The sequence below is a fragment of the Rhipicephalus microplus genome, chromosome 4 (assembly GCF_043290135.1).
Source record: "Rhipicephalus microplus isolate Deutch F79 chromosome 4, USDA_Rmic, whole genome shotgun sequence".
Lineage (NCBI taxonomy): Eukaryota > Metazoa > Arthropoda > Arachnida > Ixodida > Ixodidae > Rhipicephalus > Rhipicephalus microplus.
Genome location: NC_134703.1, coordinates 115,369,652 through 115,391,292, shown reverse-complemented (window position 1 = coordinate 115,391,292; position 21,641 = coordinate 115,369,652). Strand labels below are relative to the sequence as shown.

General features: G+C 42.5%; 1 protein-coding gene across 3 annotated transcripts in view; it reads left to right on the top strand.

The window, feature by feature from the left end:
• Window positions 1–21,641, top strand: part of LOC119172314 (uncharacterized) — a 63,178-nt gene that overhangs the window by 13,383 nt on the left and 28,154 nt on the right. For 2 of the 3 annotated variants that reach the window (XR_012894951.1, XM_075893581.1), the window contains exons 5-12: window positions 1,356–1,495; window positions 4,281–4,295; window positions 6,993–7,110; window positions 9,653–9,752; window positions 12,380–12,485; window positions 14,020–14,337; window positions 14,754–16,845; window positions 19,525–19,892. Coding sequence is in view for 2 of the 3 variants with exons in the window: in XM_075893581.1 (XP_075749696.1) it covers window positions 1,356–1,495; window positions 4,281–4,295; window positions 6,993–7,110; window positions 9,653–9,752; window positions 12,380–12,485; window positions 14,020–14,337; window positions 14,754–16,845; window positions 19,525–19,892 (3,257 nt within the window). In the remaining variant the exon portion in view is untranslated. The remainder of the gene's footprint in view (window positions 1–1,355; window positions 1,496–4,280; window positions 4,296–6,992; window positions 7,111–9,652; window positions 9,753–12,379; window positions 12,486–14,019; window positions 14,338–14,753; window positions 16,846–19,524; window positions 19,893–21,641) is intronic. The other variant, XM_037423369.2, reaches the window with a different exon arrangement.

The window sequence follows — 21,641 nt, the reverse complement described above, 5'->3', positions numbered from 1 at the left end:
TGGCGGAGCTAATGTCATTTATAAATAATGGTAACTGCATTTCACAATGAAGTCCTTTTTGGAAACCATGCTGGTTTTGGTAGAAATAATCAATAGAAAGAAGAAAATCAGCTATGTGTGAGTAAATAATGTAATCCATTAGTTTGCAACAAACACACATCAATTATATGGGTCGATAGCTGTTAAGGGAGGAAGAAATAGCTTTTTGGGGGGCAGGAATGATTTTTTCTACTTTTCTGTCTTATGGCACCACTCGAGTTGACAATGACTGCTGCAAAATGCTCTGAAGGATGACACTGCATACATGTTTCGTACTTTTGAGTATTTTTGAGCTTATGTTATCAACTCCTGCAGATGAAGATAATTTAAGAGACTCAATGGCCTTTTCAATTACTGCAGCACTGATAATGAGTTCTGACATGGGCGGATGATCAAGAAATGGAATATGAGGCAAGATGTAGTCAGGCTCTATAGTGAAAATAGAACAAAATACTGCGTTCAGAACATCTGGCACACTACAATCGGGTATCACGGAATTGTACTGATCATGTAGCAATACCGATTTGGCGGGTTGTGGGCTTACTATTTTCCAGTAACCTTTGGATTATTTTTCAGCATGTTTGGAAGGGTAGAAGAAAAACAAGTACGCTTTGTTTTAACAGCAAGACACTCAAACTTCTTCTCAATGTCGTGGTATTTCTGCCAGGCAAGAAGCGTATTCAGTGATCTTGCCTGACGGAATTTGCGGTGTTTATTTTTCATACGTTTGAGTGATGAATTGCACTACGGTGAACTGGATCGCTCAGTAACCAATGACAGTAATTAATGACAGTAAAAGATGTCATTGATTTAGGAAGAGTTAGTAAAAAAAAAAAGTTATGTACACTGGCCTACCTGCCTAAAACTTACGTAATGTTTACTAACTTGGAATTCTCGTACCATTTTTCTAATGTCTTCTCATATATGGTATCTTTTTTTTCTTTTTTTTCATGGCCGCCCAATACGGCTCATCTAACAATGGTAACATTGTGCTTCATCGTGTGTGCTTTGCACCAAAGATATTCAGGCACTCATTCACAGGAACGTTTAGCTGCGTGCCAGAACAGCATAGCTTGTTGAGCTACTCCCAGTGCATCTGAACAAGCGATGTGCTATAACAGTGGTGAATGTGCAGCGTGAAGAAATTTTGACTAGTGAAGCCAACCACTGAGGGTTTTGGAGGCCAAACATCGTGCAGTCTGTTTCAATGTGTGAACTATAAGCCTCGAAACTACTAAATTCGGTATTATGCTTATCCACTATTCAACATTTTTCCTGCGTAAACTTTCCCCTTTTTTTGAATTCTTGCTTTGCAGCATCCAACATGGAAGAGGAGAGCTTCCTCTGCGTCCCTATGTTGAAGCGCAGGAAGAGTGAGAGTTTCACGTCCTCTCCAACGGGAGCGCAGACTCCAGCCAAGCGTAGCAGCATGTCTCCACAGCAGCGCGCCCTTGTGGTGAGCTTCTTCAATGCATGCTTCGGTGGTCTGTCTGATTGTTATCCGCCATTGTGTACACAGCCTGCACTGGCTCACTTTTAGTCCACAGAAAATGCAGTCAAAGGCATATTGGCACTCCTTGTGTTAAAAAAAACTGTTCTAACTAGGTTGTTTATGCTGAAAGGCCATTAAAGAGAAGCATTGCACCACTTTAAATGGGCACTAAAGAGCAACAATGGCTTGGCAAACTGCATAAACTACATTATGAGAACTCTAATACTATAAGTTTCAATATCATAAGTTCCTTATTGGCGAGAAAAAATCAATGTTGAAGTTCAATCTCTAGCTCTTGCGCCGAAATTGCCGCACGTGACGTCACCAATTTCAAAATGTATATTTCGTATTTGCGCAGCACTGGCGTGGTGAGATTTTCAGAAACTTCGTATGCTAAGGTCTGTGGCGCCCACGGGTGACAATGTGCTTCATTTTTATCAATTGTAAGCTACGTAGGACTCAGTAGACGTCATCGAAATCTTATACGTCACGGTGTTCAGTGTGGCAATCTCAAGCTGGCAGCGCCACCTGCATTTTTTTTTCCCGCAAGTCTTCTCGCTTACCAAGCTTTGTCGCACAGTAAGAATAGTGTTTTTGGAATTGTCATATTGTACATTACTAATACGCAAAAAATCATTTTTTTCTTTAGTGTTTTTTTAAAGGGGCCCTCTAACGCTTGAAAGCATCGGTGCCGACTTCATAACTCGTAGTGGTGCTCGCCAGAACTACTGTGAGCGGGAATGACACTGGAAGGTTGCCGCCATATGATTGGATAAACGTAACGTTAAATGTGATCACAGTATTGCATTAAAACAAGGATTACTGTTGGATTTCTTTTTTCATTAGCATAATTTTTCACTCAAAGCGAGAGAGAATAAAGCTCTCCGACTTTTCCAGCTTGAAAACTGCAAAGCTGGTCTAAAAATGCGCCAAACACCGTGTGCTGGAGAAAACGCGCTGGAGACGCTCCGGGTGCGTTGTTTGACGAAACCAAAAGAAAAAATGTAAGAGCGTTGATATACAAACGTCACTGCAAAACGAAAGATAAGTAAAGCTACAAAACATTATAAAAGCGTTCACGAGCTGGCTCGTTCCGCACGTGTCGTTCCCTCTTCAAGTACCACATTGCTTGTTACCATCGCAACAGCATCCTTAATACGCTGGACGTAACAGGCAATATGTCATGCGAGCTTCCTGTATGGCAGGGCTTTCAGTTAATTTCATTGGGCAGCCTCCGGACATCAGAGGGCGAGGGAAACGTGGTAAGGGGTGCCAGCAAAAATAGAGGTGAGGGTAAGCATCCATTTATTTGTATTTTGATCTCTCTACGCTGAATAACTTTGCGCAGCGTGCCCCTATCGCTGCCGTTCTTGCGGCATTTGTCTCTTAAGCTGTCAGTGTACGCAACCAGCTAGAAAAACATGTAAAACTTTGAAGTCGTGAAAAGTGTTAGAGGGCCCCTTTAAAGCCTACCTGTTTGGTTTTGCATTGGAAAAGTTGCATTGGTGTTACAGCAATACACTGCCGCTGCCGAGCATGAGGTGGTGAGTTTGACCTGACCACGGGTCGTGGCGGTCACACTTACAATGCAAAAATAAAACAACCTTAAGTATGTTCAAACTTAAACACCCACACCCTACCCTGGTGTTGCTGCACGCGCTCTTCATTGCAGGGTATACTGGCACTTTGGGCTAGTTAGTGCAGCTCTCTATCTAGAAGTGAAAGAAGGAAGGGAGAAAGATGCAATGCGCACAATATTAGATGGTTCTGAAAGCCTCACACTAAGTACTGAGGAAGGTGGTAGTCGCTACCCGTTGTTTGGATTAGGGGCGTGATGAGGCAAAAAGGGGGCCTTGCTACACTACAGAGAAGACAAAGCGTTCACCGCATCTTTAGGTGTCCGTTGGCAAGTTTCAAGGAGCACTACTTTATGTACGCGGAATGCCTAACACTTTCGTGTTCTATTGAGATCTGCACACCTAGAGTGAACCCCAAGATCCCTCCTTTTTGTAGTGTGTAAGTGCTGACATCTGTGTACAAAACAAATTTCATTTCAGAGTTGCTTTTGAGCTGGTGAGTGCTCTTAGACCAACTACTCGCAGCACAGTTCACATGTTTCGAAGCCTGGTGCGATTCTACACTTTTGCCGTATATCTTACTCGAGTTAACGACACTCTTTGCACCGCATAACATTTGTGCAGCTTTTCCTGAAGAAATTTCAAGCACGGGCATGGCTCCGTGGCGGAACATCTGCTTGCTACACAGTGGTCCTGGCTTTGATTGCCACTCGAACCGAGAACATTTTATTTTTATTTTTGCATTTATCTCAAACTTTTGCAAGTCAGGCTCTTTAATGTTGTCACATTAAAAAGAATCTTGTACATCGGTGGGGGGGGGGCGGGGTCAAAAGTCCCCAGGCAACGCTGCCGTGGGAACGCGGGGTATAGTCGCCCAAGAACTTTTGACCTGCCTTGTACAAAGATTTAAAGGCATGCTAAAGAAGCCCAAATTGTCTTATATCTGTGTCGCTCTTACAGTATGCCTTGCAAACACATTATGGTTGTGGCTACCAAATGTCCACAGTTATCACATGCCTTGGCTCTTTTTCAGTCTGAAGCCAGACTAAGCAAATGCTTTTTTTAATTATTATTATTCCACTTTATGAAGCTGAATTCTAATGGGACAGAATGCAAAAACACGGGTGTGCTTTGATCTAAGTGCATACTAACAAGTTCAATTTTTTTTCCAGATTTTACCGCTTACCGTAAGAAATTTATCAATATATTTTATTCACTGTAAAATTATGCAAAATATTTCACTGGCATGTACTCGGTGTTTGACAAAGGCTTGCAAACACAAATTCCAGTACTACTAGCTTTCACTGTGGCTTAGGAATATAGTTTAATCGCAACAATGCAGGCTTATTATGAGCTGCGAACACCTTTGCGCTGAAGTATGTTAGTACATTCATTTGAAGTGTGCAGACGTACGTTAGTACACCCTGACTTCCATTTGTACGATGGAATGAAAAAGCGACTTCATTGATTCATTTATTTGTTTGTGGGTGTGTAATAGCAGTCTTCAAAAGCATGTTCAATTTTAGATAGGCACACTTAAATAAACTTTTAAGGTAATGAATTGCCCACGTTCCTGCAAGCCATTGTGCACCAGATCATTCGTTCCTACTTCTAAAGCTTGGTATATGTGTGCTTGAATCTGCATGGCTTAATCGTGTGAGCCTTGAGTAAGAGGACTATTATAGTATCACAAACTAGTGTGGGATTGTAGATGTGGAGATAGGTCACAGAAGTAGACTGGAGACGCTTACAAATGAGAACATTTCAAAACCCAGTGCATCTCAACCACATATTATACCCCAGGCAGTTCCCCGACGCTGGCTGTGTCCTAAGGAAACACGAATACGCAGACATAGAACACATTCTTTGGAAATGCCCACACACTACACGGCTTTTCGATCACCGAAACCCGGATCTCTTTGAGACACCTTGGCTCGACGCTCTGGCTAGCTCAGAGTTTGAAGACCAAGTTTAGGCCATCCAGCAGACTTGAGAAGCGGCGAAAAGGCTAAACCATACCGCGACCACCCGGGTGGCCTAGGGCCGGCCGCTAATCTGCAGGTTTTAAATAAAGTTTTGTCCATTCCATCACACACTATACCTGTGAAGCAACAATATTAAAGCTGTCAAGCTGTAGCTCAGTCTTGGTCTCCCCCCCTGGATAACTTTACACGTTAAAACTGTGGCTTGTCTGTAAGTGTGTCATTAAGGCGCTCTAAGCTTTCTTGTGCTTGTACGCAATGCACTGTTATGTTCTGTTGGTAAGTATGAGTAGTTCCACTACAGTTGCTGGTTGCAGATATGTTTCTCTCTCATTGAGCTGTAAATGTGTGGACTGCATGGTTGATGGTTTCAGTGTGTACAAGTGCATACCCAGGATGCCTTCCAGTTTTTTCCACTAACAATGCATACAAGCGCTGGTATGGAAGAAAAGTCTTGGCAAGTGGTCCACAGACTTCCAACATTTTTTTTTCATGTGTTTGGCCGAATGTCTTAAATATTCCTCAAAGCTATACACAAGATTAGGAGTGGCACTCTTGATTTTTGAATACCCTTTTTTTATCCAAAAATGTAGAGAAATTTTTTCAGACTCAGAGACAACTTCAAAACACTACGGGTAGAATGCTTCCTAATACTGTTGAATTCACAGCACAGCCTACAATGTCCTTTTTAAATATACAATTCTTGATCCTGAATGCCTTCATAACATTGCCTGTTACAATTATACTTGAAGTAGGCAGAAAGGCTTCAATGAAACTGATATTTGGCTGAGTTGGTATGTATTCATATTTTCGCTTTCTTTTTATCGTACACAGAAGACAAGGACAAAAAATCACGGCATATCCACGGAGTGAATGATGATTGGTGGGGCGCAGCGTTCGTCAGTCTGTCTGTTCATTTGTTCTTGCGTGCGCCTATCTGTGTGATCCTTGGTGCATCCGTCCGTGTGTTTATTCGTCTGTCTGTCCGTCCATCTCTTTTTGCGGCCATCCCTCTGTCTGTCCGTCTGTGCGTGTGTCAGTCTGTTCGTCCGTTCATATGTCTAATGAAAACTCCAAGCACAGCCATCTCACATCTTTTCATCATGTATTCATCATATACAAGTGCCCCCATCCAGCAGACATTGTAAGGACCGCTATTTCGGGTATGTGCCACTGGTGGTTACGTACTACGAGGGATGCACAAGCCACGCCATAAGGAGCTTCGCCCCTAAAAAATGAGACACACACAAGAGTTTTCATGTGTCTTTATCTTGTCCTTGTCTTCTGTGCGCACTAAAAAAAAGTGAAGATATATAAAGGCATCACTCTTTGTTTCTTCTACAGTGGAATTCATCGCAAAGTTGTGCACTTTATTCCTGCTTACAGTTTTCCCGATTTTGATTGAGGCAAAAGCAACCGTGTACGCTTGTGTACCGTGTATATGTTGAGGAATCTGGTGGTTGAGAAAGGCAATGTCTGTCACAATGGACCATTTGCGAGAATCTGCAAGGCGGCTTTCTTGCAAGGTTGTTTTGTTTTTTTTTTCTCACTTTTCTCGCTCACTGACAGGAACGACAGGTGCTTCGTCCACTACGCAATGGCTGACGGTTCGTACGAGGCGGGACAGCCTCATAGTAGTTAGTGGAGAAAAAAGTCGGTTTGTGGTACTGGCGTGCCTTCGCTATAATTATGAGCCATAAAAGCACAACCAGCGAGAAAAGCAGTCTGTGAACGAGAGTTCTTAGTTAAAAAAACAACCTTGCAGAAAAGACCGCCTTGCAGATTTTTGCAAATCGTCCATTGCATATCTTTCACAATAACACAGCATTGCTTTGGGATGGAAAAAAAAAAAACACTGCAGATGTGTTAAGTGTTCAGTTGTTCTTGGATATCCCTGTGCAGCCTGCCCAACAGGTGAAGGAGATACGCAAGCTGTGGGAGCACATCAACGACGAGGAAGAAGAAAACTCCGAGCTGCGCCACGAGGGCTCTAGGCTCAAAGAAGTTGTCAAGCGGAAAGGTATGGTAAAAAATTTTCCTGTTAGTGTACAGTGTTCAATACTTGGCTGATTCAGCAAAAGCATTTCTTCGGTTCATCTTTCAGCCACAACGGAAGTTTTCATGTCTTCAAAAAGGTCCCTCACGACAGTGTGAAATGCTTAACCTGTGGCTTTAGAAAGCATCTTCCAGCTATTATGCGACCACTCTCGACCTTCTTTGACCTTTTTACACCTCAAGTTATTAATTTTTTAGCATACCGCTTCTTTTCTTTTTTGTTCTCAATGTTTTCTGCGATGCCGCGAGCCATTGAGCAATGCAACCAATCTTTCATATGGCCTCTGCATTGTAACCTGGAAACATTTAAGACTTCAATTGGGGCTCACGTATAAACAACCTACTGCCTTGATATTTTTAAACCAACCACCAATCGCCAGTTGTACCATCTGGTATGCAGAAGGGCTGTAGACTGGAGAGTCCCTTCTCGTTCTATGCATGGCTGCAGCACCCAGCCTCATCCAGCTAAAGCTAGGAACCGTGATTAGGTTGCCTAAACATTTTCATACGATAACATTAGAGTGCACACTGAAAGAAACACCAGTCTCTGCAAAATCTGAAGGCAATGGCCGCTTTTTTACAGGGCTGTTTCTGGAAGCTTCGTTAGTTCAGGTTTTGGGGTCTAGCTAGTTTGTTAGTTTGATTTGATAGCACTGCAAAATATGCATATTTGCTGCGTAACTGAAATTTTTTTCATTATATTGTGAACTTCCTAAATTTGGAGCTTGTTAGATCAAGTTTTAACTGCATTTTTTTTCTGTATTGAGTACTATATATTAAAGGGACACGAAAGTCAAATTACAATTTACTTCAGAGTGAAAGATCAATGTATGACAACACCTAAAACGACAATATTATCAACAACAGTGCCCTACTTACCGAGAAATTAAGGTAAATGCACAAGAACACAAGCGCCTCGGTAGGGAATTTTTAAAATGGTCCCAATGACATCAGGCGGACTGGCAAAAATTAATCACTAGTAATCGATCTAACTGCACTAAACAAAGAACTTTTCATGCATCAAGAGATGCAATAAAATGCTGCTTGTTCATTTCTGTTTGATTCATATAAAAAAAAGAACCGTCAGACGTTACTATGGCGAATTGCGCGAGTGGTTCAAAAATTCAATGTTCACGTGGTTACACGGGACGGGTGGGGCCATCTAGCAGGGCGCAGTTGAAACAAAAGTGTCTACAATCTCCGAGCCAATGGAGGGAAATTCGATTAACGACCGTTGTTGCTGCTGTGGCTTCTACTGCTTTCGATCTGCTGCTACTAGCGCAGTAAAGCCGGACAACGTTGTGCACGGCAATAGTGACGTGAGTGCTTTCGGTCTGCTGCTACTAGCGCAGTAAAGCCGGACAACGTTGTGCACGACAATAGTGACGTGAGACGAACCGGTCGGTCCGCTTCTTGGGGCGGGTAATTTGAAGTGCGCTAACTTAATGCGGACCACTAAAACGTGATTTTATTTCAAAATAGTCCATTCCTCGGCACGAAATTAACACTACAATGTTTCTGGACCACCATTTCAACAATCAACGTCGACTTAATAGTTTATTTTAGTGTTCCTTTAAGCTTTGTTTTTGTCTCCTGGTGTTTTGTTGTCATATCCTGTATAACATTGTGCTACTGTTTCCTCCGTAAATTCTTTGTCACAGGATGGAGCGCATCCGAAACTTCATTCTGTGACGCCTGTGAAGTGTCTTGAAAGCAGTATTCAATTTCCTATGGTATGTCAAAATAAATTGGTGTGGGCAGATAAAGACAAGAACACTGATAAGACGGGACAGGGACAAGTGCAAACTACACACACGTTTAGCATGTCCTTGGGTCGGTAACGCCGTACCGAACAGCCCCAGAACTTCTGCAAGTACCACTGGTGTATGTGTGGACTTGTGCCCTCAGAAGTTTTAGGGCTGTTTGGTACGGCGTTACCGACCCCAGTACATGTTGAACTTGTGTGCCGTTTGCACATGTCTCTGTCCTGTCTTATCTGTGTCCTTGTCTTTATTTGCGCACACCAGTTTACTTTGAAGCATGAACCAACTCGCTCAGCTGTGAGGTTTACTGAACCACAATCCTATGGTATGGCTTATGCTTTTTATTTACTTCAATTGTGTGTTCAAAATGCTTGTTTGCAAGGAATGTTGGGTTTGCTAACGTATTTCTCTGAGTGAGATTTTAATCCCAGTTTCTCTTGTTGTTCGAATGTAATTTTGATGTTGTCTTAATGCATCATAACCTAGCACTTCATTGAAGCAGTTAACTGAAATACCAGGATTGTTTTTTGTTTGTGGCGTACATCATCCTGGCTAGTCACCATGCTTTTACTGCATATTCTTCACAACTTTATAACAGGTCTTCTTGCAATGTGTGGAAGGTGCATAAATGCACAGAACATTAAAGGCCACAAAGTTCAAGTTCTGAAGCCCTGAATCAATACTACTCTGCTACTTCGACATGCACAGACTCTTTTTGATACATTTTTTTTTCCCTACCTCTAGATCGAGAGATCGCCAGCCTCAAGGAGAGGCTCAAAGCTCTTCAGGAGATGTCGTCCAGTGATGCTACATCCCTTGCTGCATTACACAAAAATGTGGAAGAGTAAGGCATCTTCTTACTCTTTGAGTTTTGTTTTATGTGCTCATTAGGAAACAACTTTGCTCATTAGTAAACAACAAACAAGGACTGAAAAGAAAGACACGATCAGCGCTCGTCCTGTCCACTCTTCCTTTCGGTCTTTGTTTGTTGATGCTGCAAAGTTGTTTCCCAATGCCTTACAAACTGGCCCAAGCTTCCGTGCTTCTATGTTTAGTGAGTGCTCATACAGTGCAGCTTGCCATTGAAGGCAATAACGAATGCAAAGTTTGTGCAGATTTTCTACCCTGACAATTACAACGGCTCCACTTTGCAAGAGATGGCTTACAGTTGCACTCGAACCTCATTGTAACAAAGTTGCGTCAGACATGAAAATAACTTCGTGGTAACCGGAAATTTGTTATAAAGGTGTATTCATAACACTCTATCCAATGCAAGCCTATTCTTAATTCACTTCATTATAATAGATATTTTCTTATATCGGAGTTAATTATATCGAGGTTTGTGTGTAACTGCCTTTGCACCAATTATTTGTGTTTGATTTCGCATTCAGTGTACAGTAATGCGATTGCTGCACTGATTAGGCTACCCTGCAAAAGGAGGTGATACCTGCTTCATCCCAATACACTATGGCAAACATCTCTTAATTTTCTCTGAGCATGTGCCAGGCAGCAGTTTTACAATCTCTCAGAGAAGAAAATAAAAAGATGGGAGGTTCTCAAAATACGTACTCAAATTACCGCTCTAAATTTTTGGTGGTTGTTCGAGCTGGAGGGTGAGAGAAGTAATGTTTAAAGAAATCGCTCAAGGCCATCAACTTCATGCTTATCTGATGACATTATTCAAGCGAGCTAATGGTGATTAGCTGGTGCCATATTACCCAATTCTAACATGCACCCATTCTCCTTGACCAAAAAGAAAAAGTTAGAAAGTGTACACCCACTTTAACGTGCTTGTGATTTCTACGTACTAACAGTGGCAACCAGAGATCGTATTAATGCGCGCGGACCTTCGTGTGCCTCTGCCACATGCCAGCGTGGAGACGGCATTTTCTGCATGAAAGTTAGTTTCAGCGGTCTTGCGTACAATAGGTGCGCTAGATGACTGACTGCATCTGAGATCGTGCTCGCTCCTTTGATGCAAATCGTCGAGCCCACTCAAGATATTCCCAGTTCCCTTTTCAGAACATTATATTGAGAACGGCACTAGTTTGCGCTCATTTTTACAAATTTGTGGTACAGCTGGTTGTGATCCTCGGCTGCGAATAATGTCCTTTACCTCTGTCCCACTGAAGAAAAGTGCAAGTACCTACACTCTTGTAAAAAGATCGAGTAAAAAAAGTGTCTCTTTGTCCCACAGCAATAATTGTCATCCGGCTTGCTTGCGCTTCTTTTCCTGAAAAGTCTATGCTGGCCACTTTTCTATCAAGAAAGCTATGTCACGCTGATAATGAGCATGTCGTTCTTGACCTTAAAGTGCCATGCAAGCAGTGGTAGAGGTAGGAAAGGAACTCAAGAATGATGACGGTTATTGTTGCGGGACAAAAAGACACTCTTTTTACTCAATATTTTATTTAAGTGTAACTGTTCAACAGATCCAATGTTTTTATCATTAAAGTACCATAAAATTTTTGCATACAGTGAAATAACAATAATGAACTGGTGCAGAACACTTTATTTTTTCAGGAAAATAAACAGAATTGAACTTTTTGCAATAAAACGAAACAATAACCAAAACGAAAAACATTTTGTTCCGACACTTTTTCCCGTGCCATTCCTCCCTGCTTAGATTCCAGTGCATTCGGCTTAACAAGAGGAGAGGAAAATCCATTACAACGTACGACAAATGTTTATAACTCTGCTCATGCTGGACAGATTATAAAAAAAATTCTGCAGTGGAGAATTCGTGCGGCAATAAGTTCCTTTAGTGAATTCATTCCATGGCTACTTGAAAAGTCTTGCAGGGCCCTTTAAACACGGCAAAAGCGCTTTCACTTAGGGACCTATAAAATGTTTTAGGAAATATGTATCAGGCAATTGCTCCAAAAGGCTGATTTGCTGCCTTGAAGTGGTTTGAATCAATCGCATCACTGAGTGTGCTGTGAATTGGTTTTAGCTGCCACTTGGGACTAGAGCAACAGCAAAGTTGTAGCCGCACATCAGTAGTGGCAGACTGCGTTGTAAAGTCTCAGTATATCAGAATGTGGCAATTGGAGATAAATGATGCGTGTGCTTTTGTTTCTACTGCCTTCAATTAGTGTCATGTAGGTGTGATTTTGACTCGGACATTTGCATAACATGAAAGCTTGGCTTTAGCGGCTAGTTTCGTGGTAACAGGAGGCTGTTGTGTCATGCTATTGCGTATGTCTGTCGTTTTGATTTGATAGCATTTTGATTGGCAAGGACTGCACATTCCTTGAAGGCCATGTAGGCATCCTTGAAAGCTAGCATGCTTGCAGAAACCTAATGTGTGACAACGTTTGCTTAAAGTATATATGGAGATCTCTGCCTCTGGCTTTCTGCAAAAACGGATGTGGGCCTAGTCCGACGCAAGTGTTTATTGGCTAAGTTTATTTGTAACCCAACACTAAATTAACTACTGCCACTGACTGTTCAATCATACTGTTCTTCAAGGATGTCTGCACAGAACAAGCTTCTCCAGGAACAAGTTCATTCCTTCGAAAAGGTCAGGGATGATTACGACAGAGTCATCAGACAGAATGCCTCACTACAGGCCGAGGTAAGTGTTTCGAAACACCCCTCATCCCACTGTGTATGCAATGTCCTGTTCCACATGCCAGGTTTGCTAGGGTTATTATATTTCACCTTATTCTTCTATCATACCCATGATTCATACCAGCATGGTTTTTCATAAATGGTGGAAGACCGTTTTTTATCAGTCATCTGAAAATGCTTCTTCTATGTCAAATTCATTCTATTTTGGGGACTATCGGATTCCTATTAACTTTTGTCTAAAAATTCACTGTTCACTCGTCTCGACGAAAATGTTTATTTGACACGGTGACAAGGCGCCTGTGAGAATGGAGTATTTTTCATCTATATCTAGCTGCCATAGCGAGATGGTAAAATTTCAGTACCCTTAAACCTCAATATAGCGAGCCCGGATAAAATGAAATATCAGCGATAATGAAGCAAATGAAAAATATTCTTGTAATAGACATTGCGTTAGGAAAAAACCTTCATAACAAATTTTCCCAATATGACAAACTTATTTTTTTTTTTTAAGATGCAACTTAGCTCTAATGAGGTTTGAGTGTATCTGCGGTATGGCTACTAGCTGGAAGTAAATGTTGCTTTGCTCATTTGCTGTTGCAAAGTTTGAGATGTACAATGCTTTCCCTTTAATAATTTTGTTAAACTTTTCTGCACAAACAGGTTTTTGATCTATTTGCTTGATAATGCTTAGCATGTTTTTTTCTTTTTTTTCCTATCTGTCATTGAATTTTTTTTATTGCTTGCATATGAACTATGAACAGTCTTTAGCCAGAACAAAACGCAGTGTAGTTTATTTTTCCTCCAATATAAATGCAGTAACAACAGTGTATGGCTTCCGACTAAACTTGTTCTCCGTGAAGGAACTCGCCATTATCACATACGTTAAGCCGAAGTAATACTAGGCAGACTTCAAATAGAGCATGCATACCTACTGCATAATTTATTGAAAGTTTCATCAACTTCAAAAACTAGTGCACATTTTGATTACATATTCGCACATTGTAAAGTAACAGATATGAAATGCTAAACTTTCTAGATTAAACTGTTTTCTAAAAGACTCCGTGATGCTGCTTTTGCTGCTTTTGATGTCAATTTTTCTATTAAATTGTGGCTGGCACATCATTTTTCAAGTCTTTTGTACTACCAACTTTGATATAACCAATTATCGCGGAATACAAACAGCGTGATTTTTTTCACGCGGGAACGAAATCATAAACAGCTTGTCCATGTCGTCTACTTTTGTCCCCAGGTGAAAAAAGAAAGATCCTCTGCTTCCATTCATCCAAAACCAAATAGCCCAAAGCTTCATTTTACCAGTACACTCGAACCTTGCTATAACAAAATATTGGTTATAACAAAGTAAAGGAAAATTAGCCCTTTCAGTTGATATAGTGTTAGGAATGTACCTTTATAGCAAATTTTTAGATATAACGAACTTATTTTTGTGCAAGATACAACTTCGTTACAATGTGGTTCTAGTGTATTGCTGCAAGGTTATTTTCATACTTATGAGTTACTCTGAAATCTCGCCAACCCAGTGCGAGAAAATGTCTGTGGTCCAAGAGGAATGCAACAACCTGAGAGAGGACCTGTCCAAAGCCTTGTCGGAGAAGTCTGACCTCTGCACCAAGCTTGCTTCTCTTGAAGACTTGGTTGGTGAGCTTCGTTCTGCGATTGACTTGAAGAACAAAGAGCTGGACGACATGGTCAGCTTCTACTCAAACTTGGAGAAACCAGGCAGTCCCAAGGTCTTGGCACCATCACCTGGCGCCCGCGTCAGCTGCTACACAGAGCTACGCATGGTTGAGCTGCAGGACGCTAACAACAAGCTGCGCCAGGAGTCGGATCGACTACAGGCGAGTTCACGTTGCTTTGTTAGCGCAAATATGTTTTCTTCCTCAAAGTCGCCATGTATGCCTAATGTCCCCAATTATACATACTATTTCCATGCAACTTTTAAAAAACTGCCCTGAAATTTTGCGCTAACGAAATGAATAGTTTAGTAGTGGGTCTCTAGCAGGCAACATTTGTTTCATCAGTGCTAAAAACAATGGCCAACTAGCAATGTTAATGCCTTCTGAAGCATCGCATGCTTCATGCTATCAGTGCGAAAGCGCAAAAACACCTGCCATCTTTCTTGGCTATCTTGTTCTTTCTCATAGTACATTGAAACCAAGTTTTTCAGTTCTTCGCCCATTTAAAACAAAACTGCTGCTTCTTAAAATCATCAGTTTGGCGTGTCTGCCATGTTATTTAACGTTTTTGTTTACAGAATGAACTGGAAGAGTTGACGGCCAGGCTCCAAACGGAAGGCAATGCGATGAGGGCCTCGGCAGTGCAGCTGGAGGAGACAAACGCCACCCTTACGGCAGATGTTTCTCAGCTTAAGAACCGCTGCACGCAACTCAACGTTCGCATTTCTGGTTTGGAGAACGAGCTACAGCTGTCGAAGACCACGGCGGCCACGCTTGAGTCTCGGCTTTCCATTCAGGTGAGCCAGTCCGAAACGCTCCGTCAGCAGCTCGCCGACAGGGACCAGCAGATCACTGCACTCGAAGAGAAAGCCACCGCTTCAGATTCCATAAACCAAGAGCTGCTCAAGTCCAACACCGAACTTAACACTGCCTTACGATTGTCGGAGTTTGAGAAAAGTGCACAGGCTGAGAGAATGCGCGAAGTGATTTCAGAGAAACAAAAGCAGCAAGAATCCCTCACTCGACAGAACTCGAAGGTTCTCGCTCTGGAAGCAACGCTCGCTAATCTGGAGGCCAAGCTTGCAGAAGTGACATGCCAACTGCTGGCCAGTAAGGAAGAAAAATCAAAATTGCAGCAAGTTGTTACCACGCTGCACTCCCAATTGGAAACGACTCGGTCTCAATGCGCAGAGCTGGAACAGCAGTTAAATAAAGCTAAGCATGAGAAGGAGGCCCAGTCTACTAAGCTCCTAGACCTGCAAAAAGAGCTCGAGGACGTCATGAGCACGACTGACTGCCTTCGAGTCAGAGTTCAAGAGCTTGAAGCTTCTAAGCAACAGCTAGACGTGCTCTGCTCCGAGCTTCAGCACAGCCTCAGTGAAAAGGAGTGTCAGGTTAGTGTGGCTGCTGAAGAAAATAGAGCACTGTTGAAGATAAAGGAACAACTTGAAGTGGCACACTCTGCCTTGAGTTCTCAGTTAAATGAGGAAAGAAAGCAGCATGCCGAACTTGAGTCTTTGCTGCAGAGCCAGGTAGAAGAGTCAAAGGTCCTGGCTGCCAGACTGCAGGAAGAAAAGAAGGCTCTTGCTGAGAGTTCGACGAAGCTCAAATCCGAGGTGGAGCTACTTCAGTCGGAACTCTCGAAGTTGCGTGAAAAAAACACCACACTTTCGAACGAGCTGTTGGAGCTTGCTCGTTCTCGTGAGGAGCTTAACGACCGCCTCCTTTCACAAAATGGACAACTCGAGAAGGTCACCGCAGAATGTAGAAGGCTTCAAGAGTGCTTCGACCAGAGCATGTCTGAAAAAGCTACACGCGAGGCTCACTTGGCGCTGCAAGCTGAGCGTATACTTTTGCTGGAAAAAGAATGTGCCGAGCAAGCTGCTACGAACAAAAACCTGGAAAGTGAAAATGCGGTGCTGAAGGCTACTCGCGAAGAAGAAGAGACTAAAACTGAGCAACTCAAAGCTAGCCTTGAAGAGGCGAACAATGAGACCCTTACACTACGGAAGGACCTCAAAGAGACTCGGCAGAAGCTTGACGCATCCCTAAACGAGAAGAAAATGCTGGAAACGAAGCTGTATGAGAAAAATGCTTTCTGCAGCGCTCTTCAGGAGCAGGTTTCGGAGGTCGAAGCGAAGCTACGTGATTCTAAGAAGCAAGAAGAAACTCTTGAGCGCGCCAATGCCAGCCTGGACTCGTTCGTCACCGAGTGCAAGCATAAATTGCAGGCCAGTGAGTCACGGCTTGGAGAGGCTAGCAAAAGGATATGTTCTCTGCAAGAGCAGGTGTCCTTCTTCCAACAGGCCGTCATGAGGGTCAACCTCGAGAAAGAATGCTTGCACTCGTCCCTCGCGAGCGCAGAAACAGCCTTGCGCTCGCTCGAGACCACATACCGGGCCTCCACCAGTTCCGTCGAGGAAACGAGATTGAAGCTTCAAGAAAGCCTGCACCAGCAGAAGCAGCTCTCCTCGCTTGTTCAGCAGCATCAGGAGGAATGCAAAAGCCTTAAGATGGTTCTTGCCGACATGAGTGAGAAGCTATCGTGCCGCGAGGAGGAGCTAGCATCAGCAGCTGTCGTGAGGGGCAACATGGCCTCGCAAATAAAGGAGCTTGAGGATGAGCACGCTCGTCTCAGGCATGAAAACCAAGCTCTGGAAGATCACATAGGTGAGGGGAAAATTATCAGTTTTTAAATATTTTCTGGTTGTTTCTCTGAAAAAAAAAATATGGGTGTCAAGAACTCTAAGAAGTGCAAATGTGCTTACGAATGCATTGAATGTTTTTTTAACACCACTAACATAAAACTGCAATTTTGGTTTCGGTATCAAGGGGGCAGATTCACAGGGACATGTCAACACGTCTGACGTCACAGGAACTCCGCAACTCGCAACGTACTAACGACAGCTGTCATTTTGCTGTCAGTAGTGTGTGGTCTACTCGAGTGAATTGTCATCAAGATGTTTTGGCAGTAATTTCTGTGATTTAGGCTGAATGCAGGACACAGATTGAGCAAACTCAGTAAACTGTGTTGCCTTGTTATGAAAATATCTATTGTAGTGGGACTGGCCTGCAGATGCTGGCTGACATAAACTTTAAAATCAAAGTAAAATATTTTATACTTGTCTGGCTGTGGTGTTCAGAGAGCATTGGTTGTACACGTGAACGAAAAATGTCAATTTTTAAGGTGCTACATTTAAAGGGTTCGTAAACATCCTCGAGGTTCAGAAATGGTAATGAAGAGATGTGTGCACTTTTACCGTATGAACATGGTGCCGCAAATATGTGCTATAATGAGGAAGTGGCAAGGTTTAGGACATCCATTTGGGGTAGTTTCAAATTTTCGCGCACCTCCCGGCCCACTTCAACTATGTGACACAATGTTAGTGATACGTTGTCAGCACGCAGCCAACGACCGACCAGGGCTTCCCCCACATGTGCACGTGTCAGAGCAGTGTGAGAAGGAAGCGTGGTGCAAAAAGCACCTTCCCGCTAGTGGTAAAGTAGCGAGACTCGTCTTTACCTCTAAGGCTATGGCTCTGGCATGCCACTCCTCCTGGTAGTCTCGGACTCTACAAAACAGCAGAGGGCAGCACAGGAAAATGAAAATGCAGACTGCGCGGCCGAAACAGAATCGCCGCGGTCCCGTGCCGCTTTTTAGGGCAAAAGACCAATGGACGAGCTCAGTAATCTAAGTTGCCCATGGGAATGCTTGCATAACTGCGCATACAAAGGTGACTTGTCTGGCACGGGAATCGTTTTTTGAAATGAAGGATCCGCACTGCACGCAGCACTATATTTGGGAATTGTGATCGCTGCGGTCTACAGCAGAAATTGGCGAGCTTGTTCGGGTGGTTTAAAAAAAGTCAAAGCCTGTTAACTGGTCCTTTAACTGAGCAGCATTTGTTGAGAGGTGCAGGTGTTACTTAATGGCACAAAATATATTCACATTGAGAAAACTATTCCTTCAATATCCGCCTCCTTAATTTTAAATTTTCCGAATGGTGCGTTAAAACCTCTCATTCTAATAACCAGTTTAATGTTGCGAATCTCATGCAATAACATATTTAGGTAATGTCATGTGCTAATAGCACGATTGTTGCTGTAGTGGACTGTTTTACAAATAACCACTACCTGGGTTCAACCAAATCCAACTAAATCTAAGTAACTTCAACTAAATAAAAAAAAAAATCTCTCTAAAAAGTTTGAGGGCCAGCAGGTGAAAACTGATCCAGAAACCTCTATGTCGAAATCTCATTGCTTTGTGTTGTTTTGTGTTGCTTTGCAACATTAAAATCGCTCAATTGTTTACCGAAATCGCTTTTCTGTCTGTACCACAGACACAGTGTAAATATTCCATAATTCTAAGGTGGTATTGGTGCGTTTGTAGAGCAGAAGAATGTCTGCCAAACATTTAAAATGATAAGGGCAATTTTGAAGGGAATTACAACATGTGCAGCAGCGAATTCGAACGTGGCAAGATAAGCATTATAGGTAGAAGTTGAAAGATAATGCACATCTGATACTAGAATCTTATCTTTATATCAACGAGAGTGCCTTTTTTGTGTATTGGCCTCTACAGTGTCGTTTGTCTGCTCTTGCATGCGCACTTTCTACCGTGTTTTTCTACTTTAGTGTCCCTTGCCAGTTACTATGGAGCCCCTTTGTTATGCTACTACACCCTAATAATGCCTAAGCTGGAATATACATGCATAGTTTGGGATCTGAACACAAAAAATAATGTCGACCGTCTTGAGAAAGTGCAGAGTGCAGTAAAAAGCATTCATATTTGTGAACCAAGTCTTCAATCTCAGATGCCTCCCCCCACCAAACTCCTGAAAACTAACATTAACCACTCAAGTGTAGAAGACCGCAGCAGAAACTAGATTTATCTAAACTGCTTTAGACTAGTAGTTAATCCTCAGACACATTTGAATATTTAATGAAGCTAATAACCAGAACTACACGCCACCATAGACATGGTGCACTAACATTTTTTTTTTTTTTTTCGCTAGGACAAGCGTCATGTTTTTTCTCTCTCGTTGTAAATTAATGCAAATGTATCATCGAGTTGACATCGTCATATTGTATTTACATAATTTTGTTCTGTTTTTCCAAGTGTATTCACCATATTGGTCACCTTCCCCGTGTGAACTGTGTGTCCACAGGACTTAATATTTTCTTTTTAATTGAAATAAACGACGAGTCCGCACTTATCTTGCATATCCCAAATCGATGTGCACAATAACTTGCACCACCTGCGATCCCAGATTGCACTGCGATGTTGAATGAATAACCTGAACGTAATCGAATCCACTTCTCGTTGAAAGAACCCAACACTATGCGCAGGCGACCTGGAGGTCAAGCTCACCAGCCAGCAAGAACTTCATAAGAAAACAGAGGAAGATTATTACAAGTGCGTCAACGACCGGGACAGCCACAAGGAAGCCCTGAAGCAACGAATAGAAGAGCTCACCGCGGAGTTGGCGGGAAAGGCGAAGCTACAAGCCCAGTTAGAAGAGCTGCAGAGCGAGCTTGAGGAATGCAAAACCTCGGCTGCCGCAAACGACGTGCTGTCCGAGGAGAGAGAACATCTCGAGCTCGAGCTTGCTAGTGGTCAGAGGGAGCTCCGAAGCGTGACTGAGGAACGTGACGAGTTGTACCGCAAAGTCGAGATGCTGGAGAAAGAGAACGAAGCTCTCAAGCTCGAGCTCAAGGTGAGTTATTTACCTAGGGCTATACTCGACAAGAACTACACTCGAACGTTGTCATAACGAACCCAGATATAACGAAATACCGGTTATGACAAAGTAAATGAAGAATAGTCTTGCAATAGATGCACTGTAAGGGATAACCTTTATAGCAAGTTTTCGGATATAAGTAACCTATTTTCGTGTAAGATGCAACTTTGTTATATTGAGGTTTGAGTGTAGTTGGTACATCATAGGGAGAGAAAATTCTAGACTCCTAAAACATAAGAAGAATGAAGAAGGACCCTCTTTTTCTGCGATTCTTCGTTCTTCTCGTGTTTTAGGCGTCAAGAATTTTCTCTCATTGAGTCGCTTATCTGCACCTTCCGCATTTTAGTTCACAGGAAGGAAACCGGGAGTAGCGCCTGTATCTGAAATCGATGGAGCCATACTCGGCAATGACTTTTCTTGACAGTTTGTGGAAGCCACAGAACCTGAAGCGCATGCTTTCTGCCGCGTCAAAAATACTACTTGATTTCCCTAATAATTTTCTCCTGCGTTTTTCTTGAACAAGTGCCACTTTATTCATTATGATGTTCAAAAAGTTGTGGGAAGTCGTATCCGAAACAGTTTCTGTTCACTTTGCGGGAATGCGGTCGTTTTCTTTCCATTTCTTAGACCCTTTTCAGCACCTTTTCAGCATTTTTGTTTTCCAATGTAAGCGTAGCGTCCATGACGAAGTGGGTCACTGGGTGGCCACAAGTGCGCTGTTTAGTTCTTTAGGAAAAATGTACTAGTAACATGACACTAAAGCGTACTCTCAACAATGGAAATGTTTCTCCCATTAACGTTTTCGTGTGTATAGCTTTTTAAATGTCTGTCGTAGGGGATCAGTGACTACGGTGCTCTGCTGCTAGCCCGAAGGTTGCAGGTTCGATCTCGGCCGCGGCGGTCGCATTTCAAATGGGTGAAATGATCGAGGCCCGTGTGCTATGCGATGTCAGTGCACGTTAGAGAACACCAGATGGCCACAATTTCCGGAGCCGTCCACTTCGATGTCTATCATGTGGTGGTTTTGGCACTTAAAACTGTGTATATTATTATTAATTTTCTAAACACGTTAACGATACGAGCGAGCAAAGCTAGAATAAGCCACAAGCTGCCAAACGAGTTTCTGAGCAACACGAATGTGTGGAGACCCCACCTCCATAACATTTGCTCCACTGTCAAGATAAGTTGTTGCCGAGTGTAGTCAACAGAGTGTATGCTGTCTCAAAACAAAACCCCCCCTCCACGGCACCCTGTTGTTTTGTCGCTTGCAAAAACCTACAAGACCCTTTCGCAGTTCATAAGTACACAAATGTGTGCAAATGTGTTTTTGATAGTTGTGTCAACCAGGCATGAGAATGGGGCAAAACACATGGAGATTTAGATGAACCTCTCTCAAAATGAATGTCTTAATTCACATTAGTTTTGCAGCGTACTGTTGCATATGATCAGTTTGCCGAAGGAACCATGTTCGATGAGTCACTTTATTTGCCACTTTCCACAAGCCATATCAAGAGCATAATTTTTATTTGCTCCTAATGACTATAGTGGATAGTGCAATTTGACTATATTTCTATCCTAAGATTTGATTTGGCTTATTCAAAAACATTAGGATTATCTATCGTAATGTAATGAAATTCTAGTTCTAATAGCAATTAGATATTTATCTAATTGCTATATATCAATGTATTGTGAGGTTAGGAACATGACAGCATAAAAGAGCTCATT